Source organism: Teleopsis dalmanni, chromosome 2 (assembly GCF_002237135.1).
Source record: "Teleopsis dalmanni isolate 2A chromosome 2, ASM223713v2, whole genome shotgun sequence".
Lineage (NCBI taxonomy): Eukaryota > Metazoa > Arthropoda > Insecta > Diptera > Diopsidae > Teleopsis > Teleopsis dalmanni.
Genome location: NC_051847.1, coordinates 51797025 through 51815769, shown reverse-complemented (window position 1 = coordinate 51815769; position 18745 = coordinate 51797025). Strand labels below are relative to the sequence as shown.

At 28.1% G+C, this 18745-nt stretch overlaps 3 protein-coding genes across 8 annotated transcripts; 1 reads left to right on the top strand and 2 right to left on the bottom strand.

Moving 5' to 3' along the window:
• On the bottom strand, positions 1–5399 carry LOC119674526 (dipeptidase 1). Its single transcript, XM_038085670.1, has 10 exons — positions 5233–5399; positions 3443–3599; positions 3199–3331; positions 2979–3129; positions 2202–2271; positions 1967–2143; positions 1822–1906; positions 1283–1358; positions 1074–1212; positions 1–278 (listed from the first exon to the last, which is right to left on the bottom strand). Exons 1-10 carry the CDS (start codon positions 5397–5399, stop codon positions 168–170), a joined length of 1266 nt encoding a protein of 421 aa, XP_037941598.1. The 3' UTR covers positions 1–167.
• A 5555-nt stretch (positions 5400–10954) lies between these two features.
• LOC119682978 (glycerol kinase) lies at positions 10955–13609 on the bottom strand. Its single transcript, XM_038096563.1, has 8 exons — positions 13332–13609; positions 13142–13270; positions 12924–13053; positions 12648–12862; positions 12316–12528; positions 11815–12260; positions 11394–11755; positions 10955–11219 (listed from the first exon to the last, which is right to left on the bottom strand). Exons 1-8 carry the CDS (start codon positions 13407–13409, stop codon positions 11011–11013), a joined length of 1782 nt encoding a protein of 593 aa, XP_037952491.1. The 5' UTR covers positions 13410–13609; the 3' UTR covers positions 10955–11010.
• Positions 13610–15809: 2200 nt separating this feature from the next.
• Positions 15810–18681, top strand: LOC119684374. 6 transcript variants are annotated; one of them, XM_038098405.1, is made up of 6 exons: positions 15810–15945; positions 16964–17082; positions 17151–17188; positions 17254–17379; positions 17438–17624; positions 17680–18681. In XM_038098405.1, exons 2-6 carry the CDS (start codon positions 17078–17080, stop codon positions 18272–18274), a joined length of 951 nt encoding a protein of 316 aa, XP_037954333.1. In that variant the 5' UTR covers positions 15810–15945; positions 16964–17077; the 3' UTR covers positions 18275–18681. The 6 variants fall into 6 exon arrangements, with proteins under 6 accessions (XP_037954333.1, XP_037954334.1, XP_037954335.1 ...); XM_038098406.1 differs by lacking the exon at positions 15810–15945 and adding an exon at positions 16193–16210; XM_038098407.1 differs by lacking the exon at positions 15810–15945 and having other exon boundaries at positions 16946–17082; positions 17160–17188.
• The last annotated feature ends 64 nt before the right edge of the window (positions 18682–18745 follow it).

The following is an 18745-nucleotide window of genomic DNA, read 5'->3' as shown; positions in this document are numbered from 1 at the left end:
ATCACTTTTATATTATGTTAATACAAGTTTGGTCGCATAATTCTGAACACAGTTAAAAAGGATATATGTTTTACATGCATTATATTACATATACAATATAATTAATATAGTTAAAGAACGTATATATTTCATTGAAATATTTAAAAATTAATTTAATCATTAAACGGTTATCTCGATATCGGACCCTGAAAACGACAATATGACCTTCCCATTATATCTTCGGATGGAATGGATTGATCGGCAGGAGGAATTTTCATAAGGTCCATTTTGTCACGTACCTATGAAATCAAGCAAATGTTATTAATCAATATTTCATAATAATACAATAATAATAATGTACTAATATATATACATGTATTATATTAGGAAATTCCAATATGGTACAGTACATAATTCCGAACGGATATAGTCATATTTTGGAAGTACTAATCATATGGTAATCATATAAACGAAAACATGTAAAAGCTGTATTTCGTTACTTGCAAATATAATGATTTCTTACATATTAACACATAGTCAACTATTGGTGTATTTAGGATGGGATTAGGGGTTAGACTCCATATTGATATCTAATCTACAGATAAGAAATACTATATAATGCTTCTAATTTTTTGATAGTTAAGTATCAATCTCAATTAGAAAGTTCTACAAAGAAATCCTTAGAAAAATATGGGAATATGTTATTAATAATGGAAAAAGAACTTGTAGAAGAGTTAGTTTTAATCTTTAAACTATGTGTGTAATTATATGATGAGCTTAAAAACAATACGTTTAAAAATACGTATACTACTTTCAATATACACATATGCATTTACATATGCATTTAATTTAGTCAACTGCAAAAAATCTTCTATGATTTTTACAAATCATTATTAAGTATTGTCTATAACTACAATATATACAAATTATAAAAATGGTGCGAAAATCCCAAAAACCTGTTTGCATTACCTTATTGACGGATGGACTCATTTTTACTTATAAATGGCAATGTACAGTATATTGTGATAGATATAGTTTTACATTTACATTTATGAAACACCCGCAAGTACAAAATATTAATTTATAGAACTCACCATTTCAACTTCTTTAAATACCCGAATTAGATTTTTTCCTGCTAGTTTTGCTATATCGTCTTCTGTCCATTTATCAGACTCAAGCAATGTTGCCAATAAATGAGGGTACTTAGAAACATCCTCTAAACCTTCGGGTACCCTGTACAAACATATTAATATTTTTGATCATTTATATATTAATATTATGAAATAATAAAGAATTTACTTACAAATTAACGCCGTCGTAACCGGCTCCAATACCAACATGATCAATTCCGGCAACATCACGAATATGATTTATATGAGCTGGAAATTTAAATAAAAATATATTTTCCAATATAAATATATAGTATGTTTCTGAACTCAGTAGTAGTATTAATTTATATAAATCAAAGCTTTCTTAAAATTTGTAATAGTATACATTTACATATGAGCAAAAAAAAAAATCAAATAATATATCAAATAATTCTGGAACTAGAAAAATAGATTTACCGAGTCATGGAATACTGTATCAAATGAACTATTTTATTTAATACTATATTAAAATGAAACCCCTCGCCATATCGTTAAATGCCCCCTCGTAAAATAACGAAAATTTTTCTACTGATTATCAATAGAACTTACAAGTAAATATTGCAATAATTATTATAAAACAAATTTATTTAAAACTATTTTAAAATAAACAATTAATTAAATTTGGCAATAGAAACAATGAAACTATTATGAAAAATATATTATTTTATTTCATATACAAAATATTTTAACATACCAACAACATCTTGCAGTGTAGCCTGTCCCGAGCAGCTAACAAAATGGGGATAAAATGCAACCATTACTAACCCACCATTTGTTGCCTATATTTAAAAATTAATAACTCAGTTTTAAATATTCTTAGAAACCTTATATTAACATACTATTCTTTGGAGGACATGATCGGGAACATTTCGTGAACTATTACAAATCGCATGTGCAGAGGAATGTGAAAATATCACTGGTGCTCTAGAAGTACCTAACGCGTCCAACATTGTAGGTACAGAAACATGAGATAGATCAACTATCATACCAAGTCGATTCATTTCTTGTACAACCGACTATAATAGAAGATGACATAATAAAAATTAATACAATTTTATTTGCAATGAAACTCACCTTTCCAAACTTCGACAATCCACCAATGTTAGGATACATACCAGGTTCATCAACTTTGCAGCAATCTGCCCTATAATTACAATCAATTTGTTCGAATTTTAAAAAATTTAAAAATTTAATTAATTATTTTATTAAGAAATTGGCCAATATTATATTATATATATTATATTTATATATATTTAAGTTAAAATTTTTTTTCGAAAAGACTTTTGTATATCATCCCCCAACTTTTACATGAGATATTAATGCACTATTAACTCTGTAGATGAGTTTCAACTTAAACTAACCTAATTCGCCTAAAAATCCGAATACATCCATACGATACTTTGTAATGTGTTTGTATTTAGTAAGCTTTAAAAATAATGGGTTCATAAATGTTATTTGGATGATAAAGTTCCTACAAATGTGAACAAAGTTCCAAATTATGGAAGCATTTTGAAACGATCCCCTTGAGTTAAATAAAAGATTTTATGTGTATTATGAATTGCAGTCAGTTGAAGTACAACATTACACCCAGCTCACTTCGATAACTTATTTTTAACGTTTAATTAAAAGATAAACTTCTATTTCATTAATTGCCAATCATGTTTAGGGTCTTTTGACTGTACCTATAACTGCTGCCAATAGGGACTCTCTGGTCTATCTGCAGTATGTGTCTAACTAATTTCCGCAATCTTACTGCTTTTTAAAATATTGTACTAGAAGTTCATTGAATTAGTTTTATACTAAATTTAAACTTGCAAAGGTATATAAGACGAACAAAAATGTTAAACTTACCATGGAGTATTACACGTATGAGTTAATGTCAAATATCGGGCTCCAAGTTGGTAGAACATACGCAATACACTTAAACTTGTACCAATTGCATGACCACCTTCCACTCCTATAAGACTGGCAATTTTTCCACTTTTATGACTTTGCTTAATTCCTTAAATAAAAAAAACATATATTATATGCACATCTATATAAATAAACATAAAAAATTGATATAGTTTACCTGCAGACGTTGTAACTAATGCCATGTGATGTGGATACAAATTAACTAGACGTCGTATTAAATCAATTTGTTCAAGAGTTAATTGTACAGCATCCAAATGTTGGGATGAGCACGGTGCATAAGCTGACCAAAACTAAATAAATACATTAGTTAAATATATTGTTGTTACAATATTGTATAATAATCAAAATTTTAATGAATTTTTATTATTTTATTCTATCTATATTTCAAAAGTTAGTAATACCTGCGCAGATACCATTCCCTCTTTTAAGCGTCTCAAATCTGTGTGACTCCACACACTTGAAGACCATGGTAGAATTTGTCGCAAGTCTCCACCAAAATGAAAGTCTTTCAATTGATTCTTTAAAAATTTTCTTATATTCCATGGAAGATCATTATGTCTATAAAATTTCATTGTTAATAAAGACGATTAAAGTTGTATCCATAGATTATATAATTTTAAAAAAAAAATTATAAAAAATAGTGTTTAACAACATCACCTAGCACTATGGGTGTTTATTCAAGACTGTGCTGCGATAAGTGCTCTCAGGCTCCGAGAATCTAAGATATGGAAACCAGCTAATTATGGAAACCGTACAATTTTGGAGGAGATCAAAAGGAGGGGTCATGGCTCAGTCAAGACGGATCTAGATTCTGCTACAGACTACATGACACCAATACTAGATTTCAATATCAGAACTCCCACTCTTTATCCAACCAGAGATAACTGGGAGCTGGGATCTGCGACATGTAACTCTGTAGTTACTATCTATACAGATGGATCAAAGATAGAGGGTGGTAGGGGAGCAGGTTTCTTCCCGAATGATATGCAGATAAAGTAGTCCTTCCGAATCCCTAATACTTGTAGCGTCTTTCAAGTCGAACTATATGCTACTGAATGAGCGCCCAATCTTGTACAACTAAGTAAATTTCGTCCTTCGAATATCACGATTTTTGTAGATAGTCTTTAACATATTTTTAATAATTAAAAAAAGACAGCATAATAAAAATTATAACAATATATAAACAATATACACTCTTTTATTTTTGTAAATAAACAAGGCAAGGAGTGTACTGTTGGAGCCATTTGTGACAAACTTTTTTGTCAATGACTAGAGCATCTTCGGAAAAATAGTATCCATTTTCTGTTCAAGATCCAGTGAGTTGACACATTTCCCTTATACATTTTTAAAGTTTTTTTTATGAAATCAATTGTTATCAATACTCTTCCGCTCATAACTGATAAGCCATATAGATATGTATAAATATAATCTTTCCATTTACTAAGGGTAGTTGTTAACACGTATCTTCATTTTTGTCTACTCTCTCACCTTTCAATTAAATAATAAGTAAAGAAACTGGAAGTAACATACAATTGCCAATATAAAAAACTTAGAGAGTTTGAAAACTAAGAGTTATTTATTTTGTAAGACCACATAATTTTCTAGTGTTTCTTTTAAGTATAGGTAATTGGTCAAATAAAACAAAATTGTTTCAACACAACGTTATAAATCATTGTGTTCCATTTGGCCCAATAGCCAATACTTAAAAGAACACTTTAAAACCCATTACGTTATATTATTCCGAAGTTCTAAATCATAACAATTCAGAAATAGATTTTCCATCTGCATAAGCACCCATTTAGTAAAATCTTAATTGTGTTACTGTAACTTCTTAGCGCTATTGTGCTTAGTCCCAACTCCTTAGTCTCTTTACTCTTTAGTCCCACATATATACTTTATTAACTATAGTGGCAAACCTAAACTTATTATCTTATTGAAACACAGCAACTTTCTGTGGTTTACATGTCGTCACTCTATTCTATTCGAAAGTGTCCCTTGTTCATTAAGTATATTATTAAATATATATTCATTAAATATTTTTTAAATTACATTAAATTTGAAGTTTATTTAAAATTGTATTTTTTCTAATAATTCAAAAATAAATAATTCAGAAATATTTCATAAATAATTCAAAAATAATTCATAAACAATTCAGAAATAAAATACAAACAAATAATTATATTATTCTTACCCATCCACTAAAGGAACCTCTTTTAAAACATTTTTAACTTGTTCCATACGATAATGATAATCAGCTCCTGAACTTCTTATGATTATGAGGAACCAAATAAATGATAAATAAAATGTTGCAAAATTGTTGCAGTTGTATAGCAAAGATAATATTTTAAAATGTATCATTGCAATATTTCAGTGTTGATTTTCATTGAAAAGCCTGTTAAAATAGATTTTTTAACAATGGTATAAATTAAAAAGAAATATGTAATTAAATAGATTAATTTATAATAAATTAAATAGAGTGAAATATGTAATTTATATAGGAATTATAATCGTCATCATAACTAAACATACATATATATTGCAATATGGATTTATTAAAAGATGTTTACTTAGCAAAAACAAGCATTCAGTCGGAGAGTAGAAGCTGAAGTCCCACTCAATGAACCGAATATAAACATATAAACCTTTATCAACATTTTTATATTAAAAATGTTTATTTAGCGATTTCATACAGAAACTTTTAGTGCTCTTATTTTTTTGTTCTCTTATTTTTTCAATCTCTTATAGCTGCAACTTCACAACTTTTCTAAGCTTTGAGCTAAGTTGAGTACTGACTGCGACGGTGAACGAAGCCAATGCCTTTAGGTTAAGTTAGAGTAGCCAATTGTACACTAAAGCTTGATATAATGATTCGTTGTGCTGCCATGGAAAAGTGTTGACTTACATATTAAGTCTAGAAACTTGCTTAAGTCCCTTTTTGTACAGAATGGCATTCATTCAAGTCGGTAATAAGAGGACAAAGTTGGGTATTGACAAAAAAGCTGTCACACGGATTTCTCGTCGTTCTTTAAAGCTACAACTACAACAGTAGTCATTTTGCGTAGACCAAGTCTCATGGCATGTCTTCTTAGTATGCACTAACCTGTAATCACCGATATTGTACCGCTACCTTAGCAAGGTCGTCTGCGCTGCAATTATGCAAGTTGTCTAGTAAATGAAACTGTCTTCTAGGCTCCTAGGCAATCGTGTGAAAGCTGTACTTTGTAAACAATTATTTTCAACCTCATTAAATAAATATGTTCAGATGATTGCTGACGACACCAACATCGTTATCCTTAGCAAATGTGAGGTTACTACTCCCTTTGCTGTTATCAAAAATGGACTTAGTGGTGAATGAATTAAGATATATTAAGGCTGGTTGCTGGAGACTATTCTTTTAAATTTGTCAGAGATTTCATCTATTATGGCACCGCTACAAACAACAGTAACGATATCAGCATAGAGATCAAATGAATAATTACCATTACGGCTAGAAATTGGGTAGACAATTTGTTAACAAAAAGCAACAAAAACTCAAGCACTACCTTTAAATCAACAGGAAACTCAGCTGTATATGTCCAAATCAAAAAGTGGTGTACTAATATAGTAGTAATTGAAAAGAAAGCGTTTCACAATACTTGAAATGATACCTGTCGAGAAGTCCCATGCAGATATATTTTGAAGACCTTAATGGGACATTTCTTTGTTAAAAAAGAATCGTAGTAAATAATTTCATAATCTCACAATTAATAATTGATATATTTTACTTATTTCTTATTTATTATTATTATTATTGACATGTTCAGAAATAACATTTATGAACTTAGTTTATTCACAAGAAAATTCCAATTACTACATTGCGCGCCATTGCTCTTAGCTCACTAAATGACATCTATTTACGGAGACATCTATTTACAAACGTTTGCAACTTATGAGTGATAGCTGTAGTCACATACCAAGTCTCAGATTCATACAGCAGGATAGATTTGACGCAGGCGTTGAAAATTTTGATTTTCGTTTTAATATGGATACTAGTTGATTTCGAAACATTTTTAAGATTGGCAACAGCCCCCTTGGCTTTATGAAACCGCGTAGAAACATCAATTAAAGCTCCATCATCCGTTGTGACCATACTACCAAAGTATTCAAATTGAATGACATCTTCAGTGTTCATACCATTTATATCAAATTGAGTGTTATTATTAGAGTTGATGTGCATAGATTTGGTCTTGGAGATATTGATTTTTAGGCCCACTTTGGCACATTTTTGCTGCAAGTTTCTGCATATTAACCGTTTCTAGAACCCCATCTAATGCTGCTATAAATAAAAGTGGGGACAGTGCGAATCCCGCCAGGAAACGACTCACTAAATTTGCCATTATGTAGGACTTGGCACGATGCATCCTTATAGATGCTTTCAATTATGTTGATGATTTTCGTAGGTATACCTCTCACCTCTAAGGCTTTCCAAATAAATCAACGCTTTACCGCGTCAATTGCCTTTTCGAATTCGACGAATGTAAGATACAGAGAAGTGTTTAATTCAACTGATTGCTCTATTAAAATTATTATATTAAATTAAAATTTCTTATTTGAACTTCATCATTTTTACAATTTTCGATTTAATTGCTTTAATAAATGATTTCGAGAATTCTTAGAGTTTTAAATAGTTTATAACATTAAAGGTAATTAATCTTTTGTTAAAACTACTAAATTTTGATGTTAATTTTAGCTTTAACTCCATAATGATTATATCGCAGGAGTATGCGGAGTTCACTAATTTTATGTTTTATCTACCAACAGTATAGCTTACTTATATTACTAGTAATAAAACTAATAATAATAGCAATAAATAAATAAACGATTATTAAATATATTCTCAGTTAATCAGTAGGATTATAGCAAGTATCTTAAATTACCATAACTAACGTTTATATACAATAGTCGAATGCTCGTATATTGAACTTACCAACAACAACAGCAATATTAGTTTTGTTTATTTTAAATACATTTGTATATTATATGTCCACACGAAAGATTGAAAATCATTATTTCAGTTAATGTATACATATTCTGATGTTTGTTAACTTTTTTTATCATTATTTTATTATCATTCATTATTCATTATTCATTATTCTGAATTATTTATCATTATATCTTTAATTTATTAATAAGTATTAAAAATGTAGTATCTTAAGGAGTAGTTAACTTTTAAATGCTTAATCAATCACCTTAGCGTTAAGTGGATGATATGATTTTTGACAGATAATAAAACTAACTTTAATTATAATATTAACTATTTATAAATGCTATTTTATATAATTTAAGAAAATTGTAAAAAAAAATTCACTCCTTATAGCACATACACAACTTTTCTGCCTTTGAGTTTTGAGAGTACTGAAATAAATTTTTGATGCTTTAAATGGATAGCTTATAATACACAACAGTGAAAGCTTCTTCTAATAAAAAAAAAATAAAGTGAAGAAAGTTCGAAGCTTTAAATATAAACAAAAGGAGAAAACCCAAAACAGGATGAGTTTTAGAAATCTCAATTTTAAATATAAAATCTTAAATCTTAACTTAAACTTTATATTTCACTTATCATTCAAAGAAATGATAAATTTTTTATAATTGCACTGATAAATACATCGAGCAAATGTGTCTCTATATTTTGCCTATTTTTTTTTTGTAATTAAATGCACTAAAAATGTTAAATTACTTAATTTCATCTTTTTTATATGTTAAGAGGGTTGTTAAAACAAAGATGTAACAATTATAAATATATATTGCACAATAAAAGTTATTAAGATAATCAAGAATAAATTATAACAATTAAAAACTCCTTAATATAATGACTCTTGAGATACTATGCTTGTAAAAAATATCTGACATGCGCTTTTAATATATTTGGTTTTTCAATAAAAAAAATTCTATGGCAGGAAAAAATTACTAACAATATAAAATGACCACTATTTATTGTTTATACTCTGGTATAAGATCTTTTATTGATATAAGCGTTTATTTATGAACATATATTCATATTTAAGTCGTTAAGTACAAAATTAAAACTAATAATAAAATTAATAAATCAAATTAAAATGTAAAATAAAAATAAATACAAGATATCAATTCTACATACATAGGTATACAAAATACATATAAAGTATAGTCTCCAAATCACAGTTGTTCCGAAACTGCAAGAATTGCTTATATAAATTAGTTACCAAGAATAAAATAACACTTATCTTGATATGTGTCCATAAAGTATTCGAGTGCCTTATTTCTGTCATGGGACTTAAACCTTATCCACTTATCAGACAATAACAGTAGTAAGCACCTTCCTCTGCCTTGATATGGTTGACTCCAATTCAAATCTCACCCATACCTCAATCCTCAATTCTTACTCACACAACCAATACCCATCCACCTCCTAACACATGTACTCTGCTATATAAATCCTTAGTGGTGTAGCCACTATATATAAACTGTTTGAAAATATCTGAATTCCAAAAGCGTAAGACAATGCAAAACAATTCAAATCATTCATGTCTACAAATAAATATGTTTGTATCTTATCACTGATTTCTCTTCCGGAAATACTCTTATTAACAAAAAGATGGGACTCACATATTCTGTGAACTGTAGAGTAAAATTTCCAACTATTCTATATTCTCGTGCTCTATGCTTCTCGGGAACGTTTCGGATTTTAAACCAAGACACATTGTGAGGTTTGTAAACCTTCAAATATCCTCAATAGATCTTGGATATTAGATAATAACAATGTACCATTGCCCTTTCTAAAATAATTATATAATATGTATAAAGATAAAATAATACATAAAATTAATAAACTAAATTAATAAATAAATAAGATAATATAACATAACTAAATATATATAGATTTTTAACGATTGGAAAAACTTAACTTCGATGGTCTAGATAGATTTAAGTATTACTTGTTCGATTTGAAGTCCAGTTAAATAATTGTATGGGCTTATGTCAACTATCAGAACATTAAATTAGTTGAATAAAAATTCAACAAACGTATTTCGTTTCGTTTGTATTCAATGATAGATAATCATTTTAACATGATTGAGCTTAGAGCTTTGAAATATTAAAATAATATTCAAAAAGTGAAATTGGATACGCCACGTTAATACGACCGCTATATATATATCCACGTAGCCACAATATCAATCATGCTAAAATGATCATTTTTATTTTATAAAATAAAATACAATTGAAATTAAACAAATTTATTTTATAAAAATATAATTTATAAATCATTTTTCAACATTTTTAAAGATTTGAATGAGGTAAACGGAGAATTGAACATTTTTTAAATCATATAAGTAATATTTTTTAATAAAATTTAAATATTTTTATATTATTAATAATGAAATTATAAATAGATTGTACTAATAATATCTATTTATGATCAATTAAATAATGGAATGAGTATGCATAAATGACATAAATATATATATACGCTATGCAAAATATATATGCTAAATATACATATATGTTACATATGTATACAATATAACGCAATTTGTGTTCATTAGTCTTACATAAATTACTTAAATATTAAAAAACCATATGTATATGAACAGTTTTAATTATGAAATAGATAACTAAATATTTTTAAATTTGCGAGGTGAGTGTTTTTTAAAACAAAAATACATATATCACACAAGTTTTATACATATGTTATTAAAAAATATTTTTCAACTAAACTTTAAAAAATTAACTCTTAAAGTAATAATAAATTAGTATATTATATGCAACTAATTTTGTAAATGCATATAAAAAAGTTTTTACCTAGCTATAATTAATATATTAATACTAACTAAATTAATAATATAAACAATATTAACTTAAAAAGAATTAATTAAATAAAAATAAGTTAACCTATGAGCACATTGACTAGTGGTTGCATGTTATTATTTATATTTACTATATAAAAATTTAACTATTTTCCATGTAAAAAGTTTGCAACTATTAACAGTACAAAAGTGCTTGTAAGAAAAAGGCTCCCTGGAAGTGATCGTCTTATATATAAAGTTGGATCTCGCTCTCGTTGTGCAAATAGTTCTATGTCAGATTCATAGGTTTCATAGTTATTCCAATTTAAACACTTTTTCACAGCATACTCCCACCGTTTATAAAGTAATTCTCGTCCTGAAATTAATTAGAAATAATTAAAATATTAGTAATATATACGAAATACATTTCTATTTAAAAGCAATGTTAAGGTACAAATATAAGTGAATATAATACTATTCACACCAATCGATTAATAATTTTCTTAATTAAAGTTTATATATAATTTAATTTCTAAAACAAAAAGCTTACTATTCATAGTAGTTGTCGGAGTAAATATATCGGCAGGTGGTCTATACATAGTATCAGCGAATCTTAAAGTTACAATATTCATTGTTATTCCTGCTGCTATCATCGCGCCTAAGCCACACGGCGATGTTGTTTGTGGTCGTTCCAGAAGGCGTCCAACAATATCAGATATAAATTGAACAAATGAATTGTTTTCAGCAAAATCTCCACCAAAAACAAGTCGGCTATTAATTTTCGATTGATCCCAATTTTTTGTATCACTCTTAAAAGCTTTTAATATTTCATATATTTGAAAACCAGTTGCTTCGTATGCAGCTTGTGTGACATTTTGTGCGGTTGTTTGACTAGTTAATCCCAACATTATTCTTAAATGTCAATCAGTTAGCAAATCAAAAATGTATTAAATTTATTCTAAATAAAATACCCTCTTGAATCATAACGCCAATATGGGGAATATAGCCCATTAAATGCAGGTACAAATGTTATTTCAGAACGTTTCGACGCTAATCCACAATCAGTATTTAACATATTTGACGAACATGATGATGATATCATAGAATTTTCACCAAGGTAAGTATTTAGTACCTCAACTACATTATCATTTGAATTTATTTCAGTATTTATTTTTAAACTTTCTTTTAACCACGACACAGTTGATCCTGCATTTGATATAGCACCTTCCAATGCATAGCAAGTATTTGCATTTGGACCAAGTTTATGTGCAACTGTTGAAAGTAAACCATTATCTGATTCTACAAGCTCGCGACCTGTATTAAGTAATACAAAACAACTATCATCTATAGAGCAAATATTTTGACCAACGTCTTTAGACAGATGCCCTAGCATTGCAGCTGGTTGATCACCAATAACCTGCAAATTTCATTCCCGAATAAAAAAGATATTAAAGAATAATGTAAATACATACGCAACTTATGGGTAATCCATTTAAAGACCCTCCTATTATAATACCGTATATCTCTGCATTTGAATTTATTGTGGGTAATATAGCAGTAGGAATACGAAAAAATTTACATAACCTTGAATCCCATGTTAAAGACCTTATATTCATTAACAATGTGTAGCTGGCATTAGTAACGTCGGTTGCATGAATACCACAGTCAACAGATCCTGTTAAATTCTTAGGAAATAGTTCTTTTATATTTTAGTATTTTTTGGAATGGTCATCTATTAGCATATATTATTATGTTTTATTTTATCTATTTTATACTATTTCAACTTTCTAGTTTATTAACATACCCACAAAATCCACGTATCTAAAGTACCAAATAAACAGCTTTCGTTTTTAATTGCATCAGCTACTGCAGGAATATTTTCTTGAAGCCATTTAACCTTCAAAGCACTAAAACATGTACTAATCGGAAGACCTGATCTACAGCGTAAATAATCAACATTATGTTTGACAGTTTTAAGCACCGTTTTCAGAACAGTTTCTGATCTGCAATCATTCCATCCTTTAATATATAAATACATAAATATCTATTTATTTATAAAAAATAAATTATTATATCATACCAATTGCATTATAAAGTGCATTCCCAGTGACTTTATCCCACAAAAGCGTGGTTCCGCGTTGTGTGCAAATTCCCACCGCCATTATATCATGTGGATTAATTTGCAATATAATTAAATTTTTATATGCCGTCTAGCAAGTAAATTAATAAATTATGACAGTAAGTCAGAAACTAGCAATAGAGCATTAATTTTGCATCCCATTATAAATTGTCATTTACCTCAATACATTCTTGTGTACTTTTCCATATCTCAGTCGGATCATATTCTAGCCAACCTGCGTTATGAACTATTTGACGTATCTTTATTTCATGAAAGGTAAGAAGTTCTGCATTTTTAGTTGAATAAATCTAATATTAAAAAAGAGTAAAATCAATAATGACGTTAATATATACAAATGTGTGTACTTACAAGAAACCGGCAATGCGTGTTATTTATAAATACTACTCCAATTAATGGCCCAAATTTGCCAAAAGTTCCTTTAGACATATTTCTAATCCACACTGTTCAAATCAGGGATGTCCCTTTGATCGAAAAAAAAAACAAGTCCTCCTATTGAAAGTAAAGAAATCGGAGAAAATTGTCTTTTTCAAAACAAATTTTACGATACTAGTTTAGAACCATTTAAAATCATGAAACATCTTCAATTTTTACAAATTGCGTAATTATGACATTTGGTTGCTGTCATTTTACAAAGATGCCATCGCTATTTTATCAATTCATGCGTTAAAATTTGAACGTAAAAACGTAACATATTGTTATGCACAAATTTTGCCCAATCTTTGTACGTTCAAGCTAAAATACAATCATAATAAACGTAATGTTCATTAATGAATTTTACAATAAACGTATTTATTGAGAGAGTTTAGTAAACCTAATATGTTTTGTGTACAATATGAAATTAAGAAGACTAAAAACAACCTATTTGAACAGTTATTTTAAAAAATAAAGTTTTTTCAAGTATGATCACACCTTACTATAAACCTTTTTGTTTTTGTTTCTGATCATTTTTAAATTCCTTTCGGTTTACAAAAAATATGACTAAATCGAGAATATATAATTACTTGAATCAATTGAGAGAGTGTTACAACGTACTAGTTAATATATAACTATCACTCAGATCGGATATCATTTTATTTGATAGAAAAATGTTAAAATGATCGAAAAAATTGGTGTGTACGAAACAAACAAGCAATTTTTTTAGAGCGAAAACTGATTTCTTTCTCTCTTTCTCTAATTCTTTATATTACTTTAGGAGTAAATTTTAGAGTATATTATTATATACACACGGGCCATGTTATGCAGAGTGTCTCGGGCACGACAAATTCACTCTTTCGGGCTATACCGAACATGCATGTTATGCAGTGTCATATCAGTACTGCCAATTTTGTATTTTTACAGTGTTTTGGTACTTTTTTATTATTCCTAAATTTAAAAGGACATGTAGATATGCACACTTACAATTTACCACCAAAAATAATCAGCAAGAAAAAACACATAGAGGCTGTAATAATATCAATTTATTATTATTTTATCTTATAATATGCTTTTTCGGTGGCTCGCAAGTACAGTAAAAAACAGACAGTTGCTGGCCTATACTGGCCGATATGTACGCAAAACAACAACGCTATTTTCTCTACCTCGGTGAATATAGGTATACTAGCCACACACATCGACCAGTAAAAAAAATGTTACCAACGCAATAAGCGAACTATTATGAACTTTCATTGAAAATTCCAACGAATATTGCAATCATATGTCAAAAATTATATGTAAATAAAAATTTAAACAGAATTCATAAATTTTAAAATTGGAAAGAAAAGAAAAATTTCAATGTTCTATGTTGAAATTTTCAACATTTTTACCATTCCTTTTAATTTTGTATTCAATTTAATTTTCAAGTTATGTTAATTATTTATTTTCACACAAAATGTAAATTGCTTGGATTATGAAATTTTTGCTAATTGTCAAAACATAACACTTGACAGATTGCAACAGTGATGCTAATGCCTCGCGTGGCCAATATAGGCCAGCATGCTTTTTTTGCCGTACTTGCTAACCATCGAAAAAGACTAATAATTGTTAACAGTACTTAACAGCGCTTACGCCTTCGGAAAGTGTGATAATTAGATTATTAACGGTTTATAAAAAAGGCTGTGTTGGTTACTGTCATTTCTTCTCTAAAACGTATTACAATACTGTTTTATCTTAGTCCCGAGGCGCAAATACGCCGGCCCCTCATACCGGAGTTTGAACGGCCGTATTGTTTTTTCTTCGTGACCGAAACATTCTTCATAACATGGCCCTACGCTTACGCGAGTTTTAAAACCACTTTAAAAACTAATTTCTAAATTAGTTTTTAGAGCGTTTACGCAAAAGATTTAAACGCACTTTTAGGGTATGCATTGTCAATCAGTCAGCTGTTAAACGATAAACAAAAATGTTGATTTCAAATATTTTAAAAATGAATAGAGTCAAACTACAAATTGATTTACTTTTATTGCAAAAGAAAAATATTTTAATCAAAATAGTACAAGAAATTAAAAAACAACAATGGCGGTTTTAGAAATATACCATATAAAATTATGAAAATTACGAGAAATGCAAATACAATTCTTTAATAAGGTGACAATTGTTTGGCAAACTATTTCATAAATTGTGTCCTTTTCATATTTCTTTCAATCTTACAATTTCTTTTTCCGCAAATATTTTAATTAAATACTCTTCTTTCATCCAATTTTTTTTTCCCCTTTTTTTTCTTCATATTTTTATTTTTTTTTATTGTCAACAGAGTTATTTGAAATAAAATTCAAATATCTATTGACAGTTAAAAGCTAAAAATTTAAACATTAAACTGCTTTTAAGTTCTTTACTAAATGCTTTCAAGTGGTGTTTTTTTTACTAAAAGTGATGTTAAACTACTTTTAGTTAGCTAAAAGTGTTTTTAGGCAAAATTCAATTTAGTGTGTTAACGCGACGCAGTTTTAAAAGCCTTAAAACAAATTTTAAGATTCTCGTAAACGAGGTGACATAAACGTTTGATATTTTTTATATTGATATTCTATAAATTAGAAAAAAATTTTGAAAAAAAATATTTGTTTATATTGAAACGCGTTGGATATTTAGTTTAATTCAATTTCAATTGTTAAATTCTATATACAACATATACAGTGAATAATTTGCGTAATCGCATTATATTCAGAACGTTATAAAGATCACGAAGATTTTCTGTTTTCTATTTACTACTTCTACTTTTTTCATTCTAGTAGTTACTAAAATTGGAATTGGTGGTATAAATTTATTAAAATATTATGCAAATGCAATACACCCTCATATCACAAATGTTTCATAAACTGTACTAAAAATGTCTTTTATTTGGTATTTATGCCTATTATACAATTTATTGAAAAATTTTCCGCCATCTAACAAAACTTATTAGGGGTGTGCGCGATCAAGGGTTCATTGAAATGGTATCGCATTGCTGCACATATGCGAAAAACAATGCATCAAATTTAAATACAAGATTTTTGCACCACCATACAGATGAAGTCAAGCAAAGCAGACAATGTAATGTTGTATGTTTGAAATCGTGACTAACTTATGATCAAATGCAAATTATGCTTATTTGAAAATTTACAATTTTTTTTTGAATGCTGATAAAATATTTATGTCCACAATTTGTAACACTATTAAAATTTGGACTACGTATATTTGCCGACAGCAATTATTATTTAATTTTAGTACCCAATAATCAATTAATAAAAAAAATTAAAATTAAATTAAAAAATATAAAGTATAAACAACTTTCTCAGCTCGTTTATCAACCGTTTTTTCAAATTTATATATACAAAATATATCTGTTAAAATATTGCTTCAATTTTTAATATAATGCAATTATTTACATAATAATTTTTTATTAAAAATTTTAAGACCTATATATGTATCTGTATTCATTTATATTAATAATTCTTAATATGTACAACGTTGTTGTTCAAATATATCATTCAGAATTTATCATTTTTTCTTACGTATGGCAACTTTAGCAAATTAATTGTTTACACCAACAATTTATCATAACATAGTAAGGACTTGCGCAGGGGTAGAGTCAAACAACCCTTGTTAAAAACATCCTATGCGTTTTCAATAAAAATTTTGTAATGAAGTAAGTGGTGTGTTAAATTTATTAAAAAATAATAGCTTTACGAATTTTTAAAAATATAAAATGCAAAGATTTTATAGCGACCGGGAATCTTATGGACCAGATTTCGGTAATTTAATTATAGTGTATACACATATCTATCAAATAATTTATCAAACTGTTTTCCATATCAAGATGATCGATTAATACAACTCGTACGTGCAAATCCAGCAATATATGATGTTAAGCATCCTAATTATCGACGCAATCCAGTTAGAATAGCTATTTGGGATCGTATAGCTAAGGAACTAAGAGCTCCTTGTAATTGCATTAAGATATACGTGCAATAAGACTAAATTTATAAATTAATTTTTTTCAGCACGTTTTCTGCAAACAAAATGGAAAAATATACGGTACAATTATTTGCAAGAAGTGAAGTCTTTAGAAACTGGCCTTACAAATCCAAATATTCGGAAAAGGCGGTTTACGGAGGATTTATCATTTCTACAAAATACGGCGCAAACCTATAATGTTAAGAAGTATAATAATACATCATATAATAGCTCGTAAATAATTATTAATGTTAATTTTTAAATATTTATGAATATAATTATTTTTTAGTGACAATGACAGTAATAGTTATTTGTATCCTGACACTGTTCCACAAAATCCGTTAGAAGTAATTGAGATTGAACACAGTGATGATGGCTCCCAGAATGATTTTCTATGCAATAATACTGACAATTTTACAAATGCATTTGATAAAACTAGTGATGATTCGGCATTTTTGGAGCATGCAAACCAGGATACATCAGACGTTAACGAGGACAATAAAAATGTTGATGAGAAGACACACGATGATGTTAAAATTCCGCTGAAAGAATTATATTCCAATCCATCTTCACCGTTATTGACACCAATGGGATGCGTTACTGATAAACCAAAATTTGATACAAACGGTTTCACAGGATTTGAACCATACGAAAAGAAAAACGGTCGTTCAAACAATACGGGTTTTGATGTCATGAACAATGCTGCAAAGCGTAAAGCTATGCCTGCACAGATTCCTGTTTTAACACCTATCAATGACCCCATTGAGCTGTATTGCTTGTCGTTAGTGGACAGTTTAAGAAATATGCCTCGATCTGAGAGAGAACGTGTGAAGTTCGAGTTTTCAAAAATACTGAAGGATGCTAAATATAAGGACCAAAGTTAGTTGTGTAATTAAAATTTTAATTTTTCGTAAAAAAACAGTATTTTAACATTATTTTTCTATATTTTACAAAAAAAAGCACATTGAATCTATTATTATCATGTATATATAAGATTTAGGGGTGTTCTTAGTAGCAAAAAGCATTCATTCTTTGAAAGAGAGCCGATATACAATTAAATGGAAATAAATAATGTATCACATTGTTTTGTAATATATGTATATTTACATATGATGTTAATATTGAGTTATTCTAAAACACTCGTTAGGTTAAAATATTTGTACTGTAATCTCTAAGTTCTATGTTATTTTTAACTGAAATTTCTAAGTCATAAAGTTAAGTATTTTATAAAAAAAATAATAAACATCCATAAAACTCATGCTAGAAGAGCAAAATCAAGTTACTGAAACCCCCTTATATAAGTAGTTTTAAAATATTTCTAAATAAATTTTTACAAACAATAAAATTTGTTTTCT

Bases quoted from the DNA above. Each gene is read 5' to 3' on its own strand.
- LOC119682978 (XM_038096563.1), bottom strand. From the start codon at position 13,409: ATGTCTAAAGGAACTTTTGGCAAATTTGGGCCATTAATTGGAGTAGTA. The intron at 12,261-12,315 runs GTATGTATTTAC...TGAAATTTGCAG, and splicing joins ATGGATTACCCATAAGTTGC to GTTATTGGTGATCAACCAGC. The intron at 11,220-11,393 runs GTAAGCTTTTTG...AATTAATTTCAG, and splicing joins TCCGACAACTACTATGAATA to GACGAGAATTACTTTATAAA.
- LOC119674526 (XM_038085670.1), bottom strand. From the start codon at position 5,399: ATGATACATTTTAAAATATTATCTTTGCTATACAACTGCAACAATTTT. The intron at 3,600-5,232 runs GTAAGAATAATA...GAAATTTTATAG, and splicing joins GAGGTTCCTTTAGTGGATGG to ACATAATGATCTTCCATGGA. The intron at 1,907-1,966 runs GTATGTTAATAT...TTTTAAATATAG, and splicing joins ATCATGTCCTCCAAAGAATA to GCAACAAATGGTGGGTTAGT.
- LOC119684374 (XM_038098403.1), top strand. From the start codon at position 17,143: ATGCAAAGATTTTATAGCGACCGGGAATCTTATGGACCAGATTTCG. The intron at 17,189-17,253 runs GTAATTTAATTA...TTCCATATCAAG, and splicing joins ATCTTATGGACCAGATTTCG to ATGATCGATTAATACAACTC. The intron at 17,625-17,679 runs GTAAATAATTAT...ATTATTTTTTAG, and splicing joins AATACATCATATAATAGCTC to TGACAATGACAGTAATAGTT.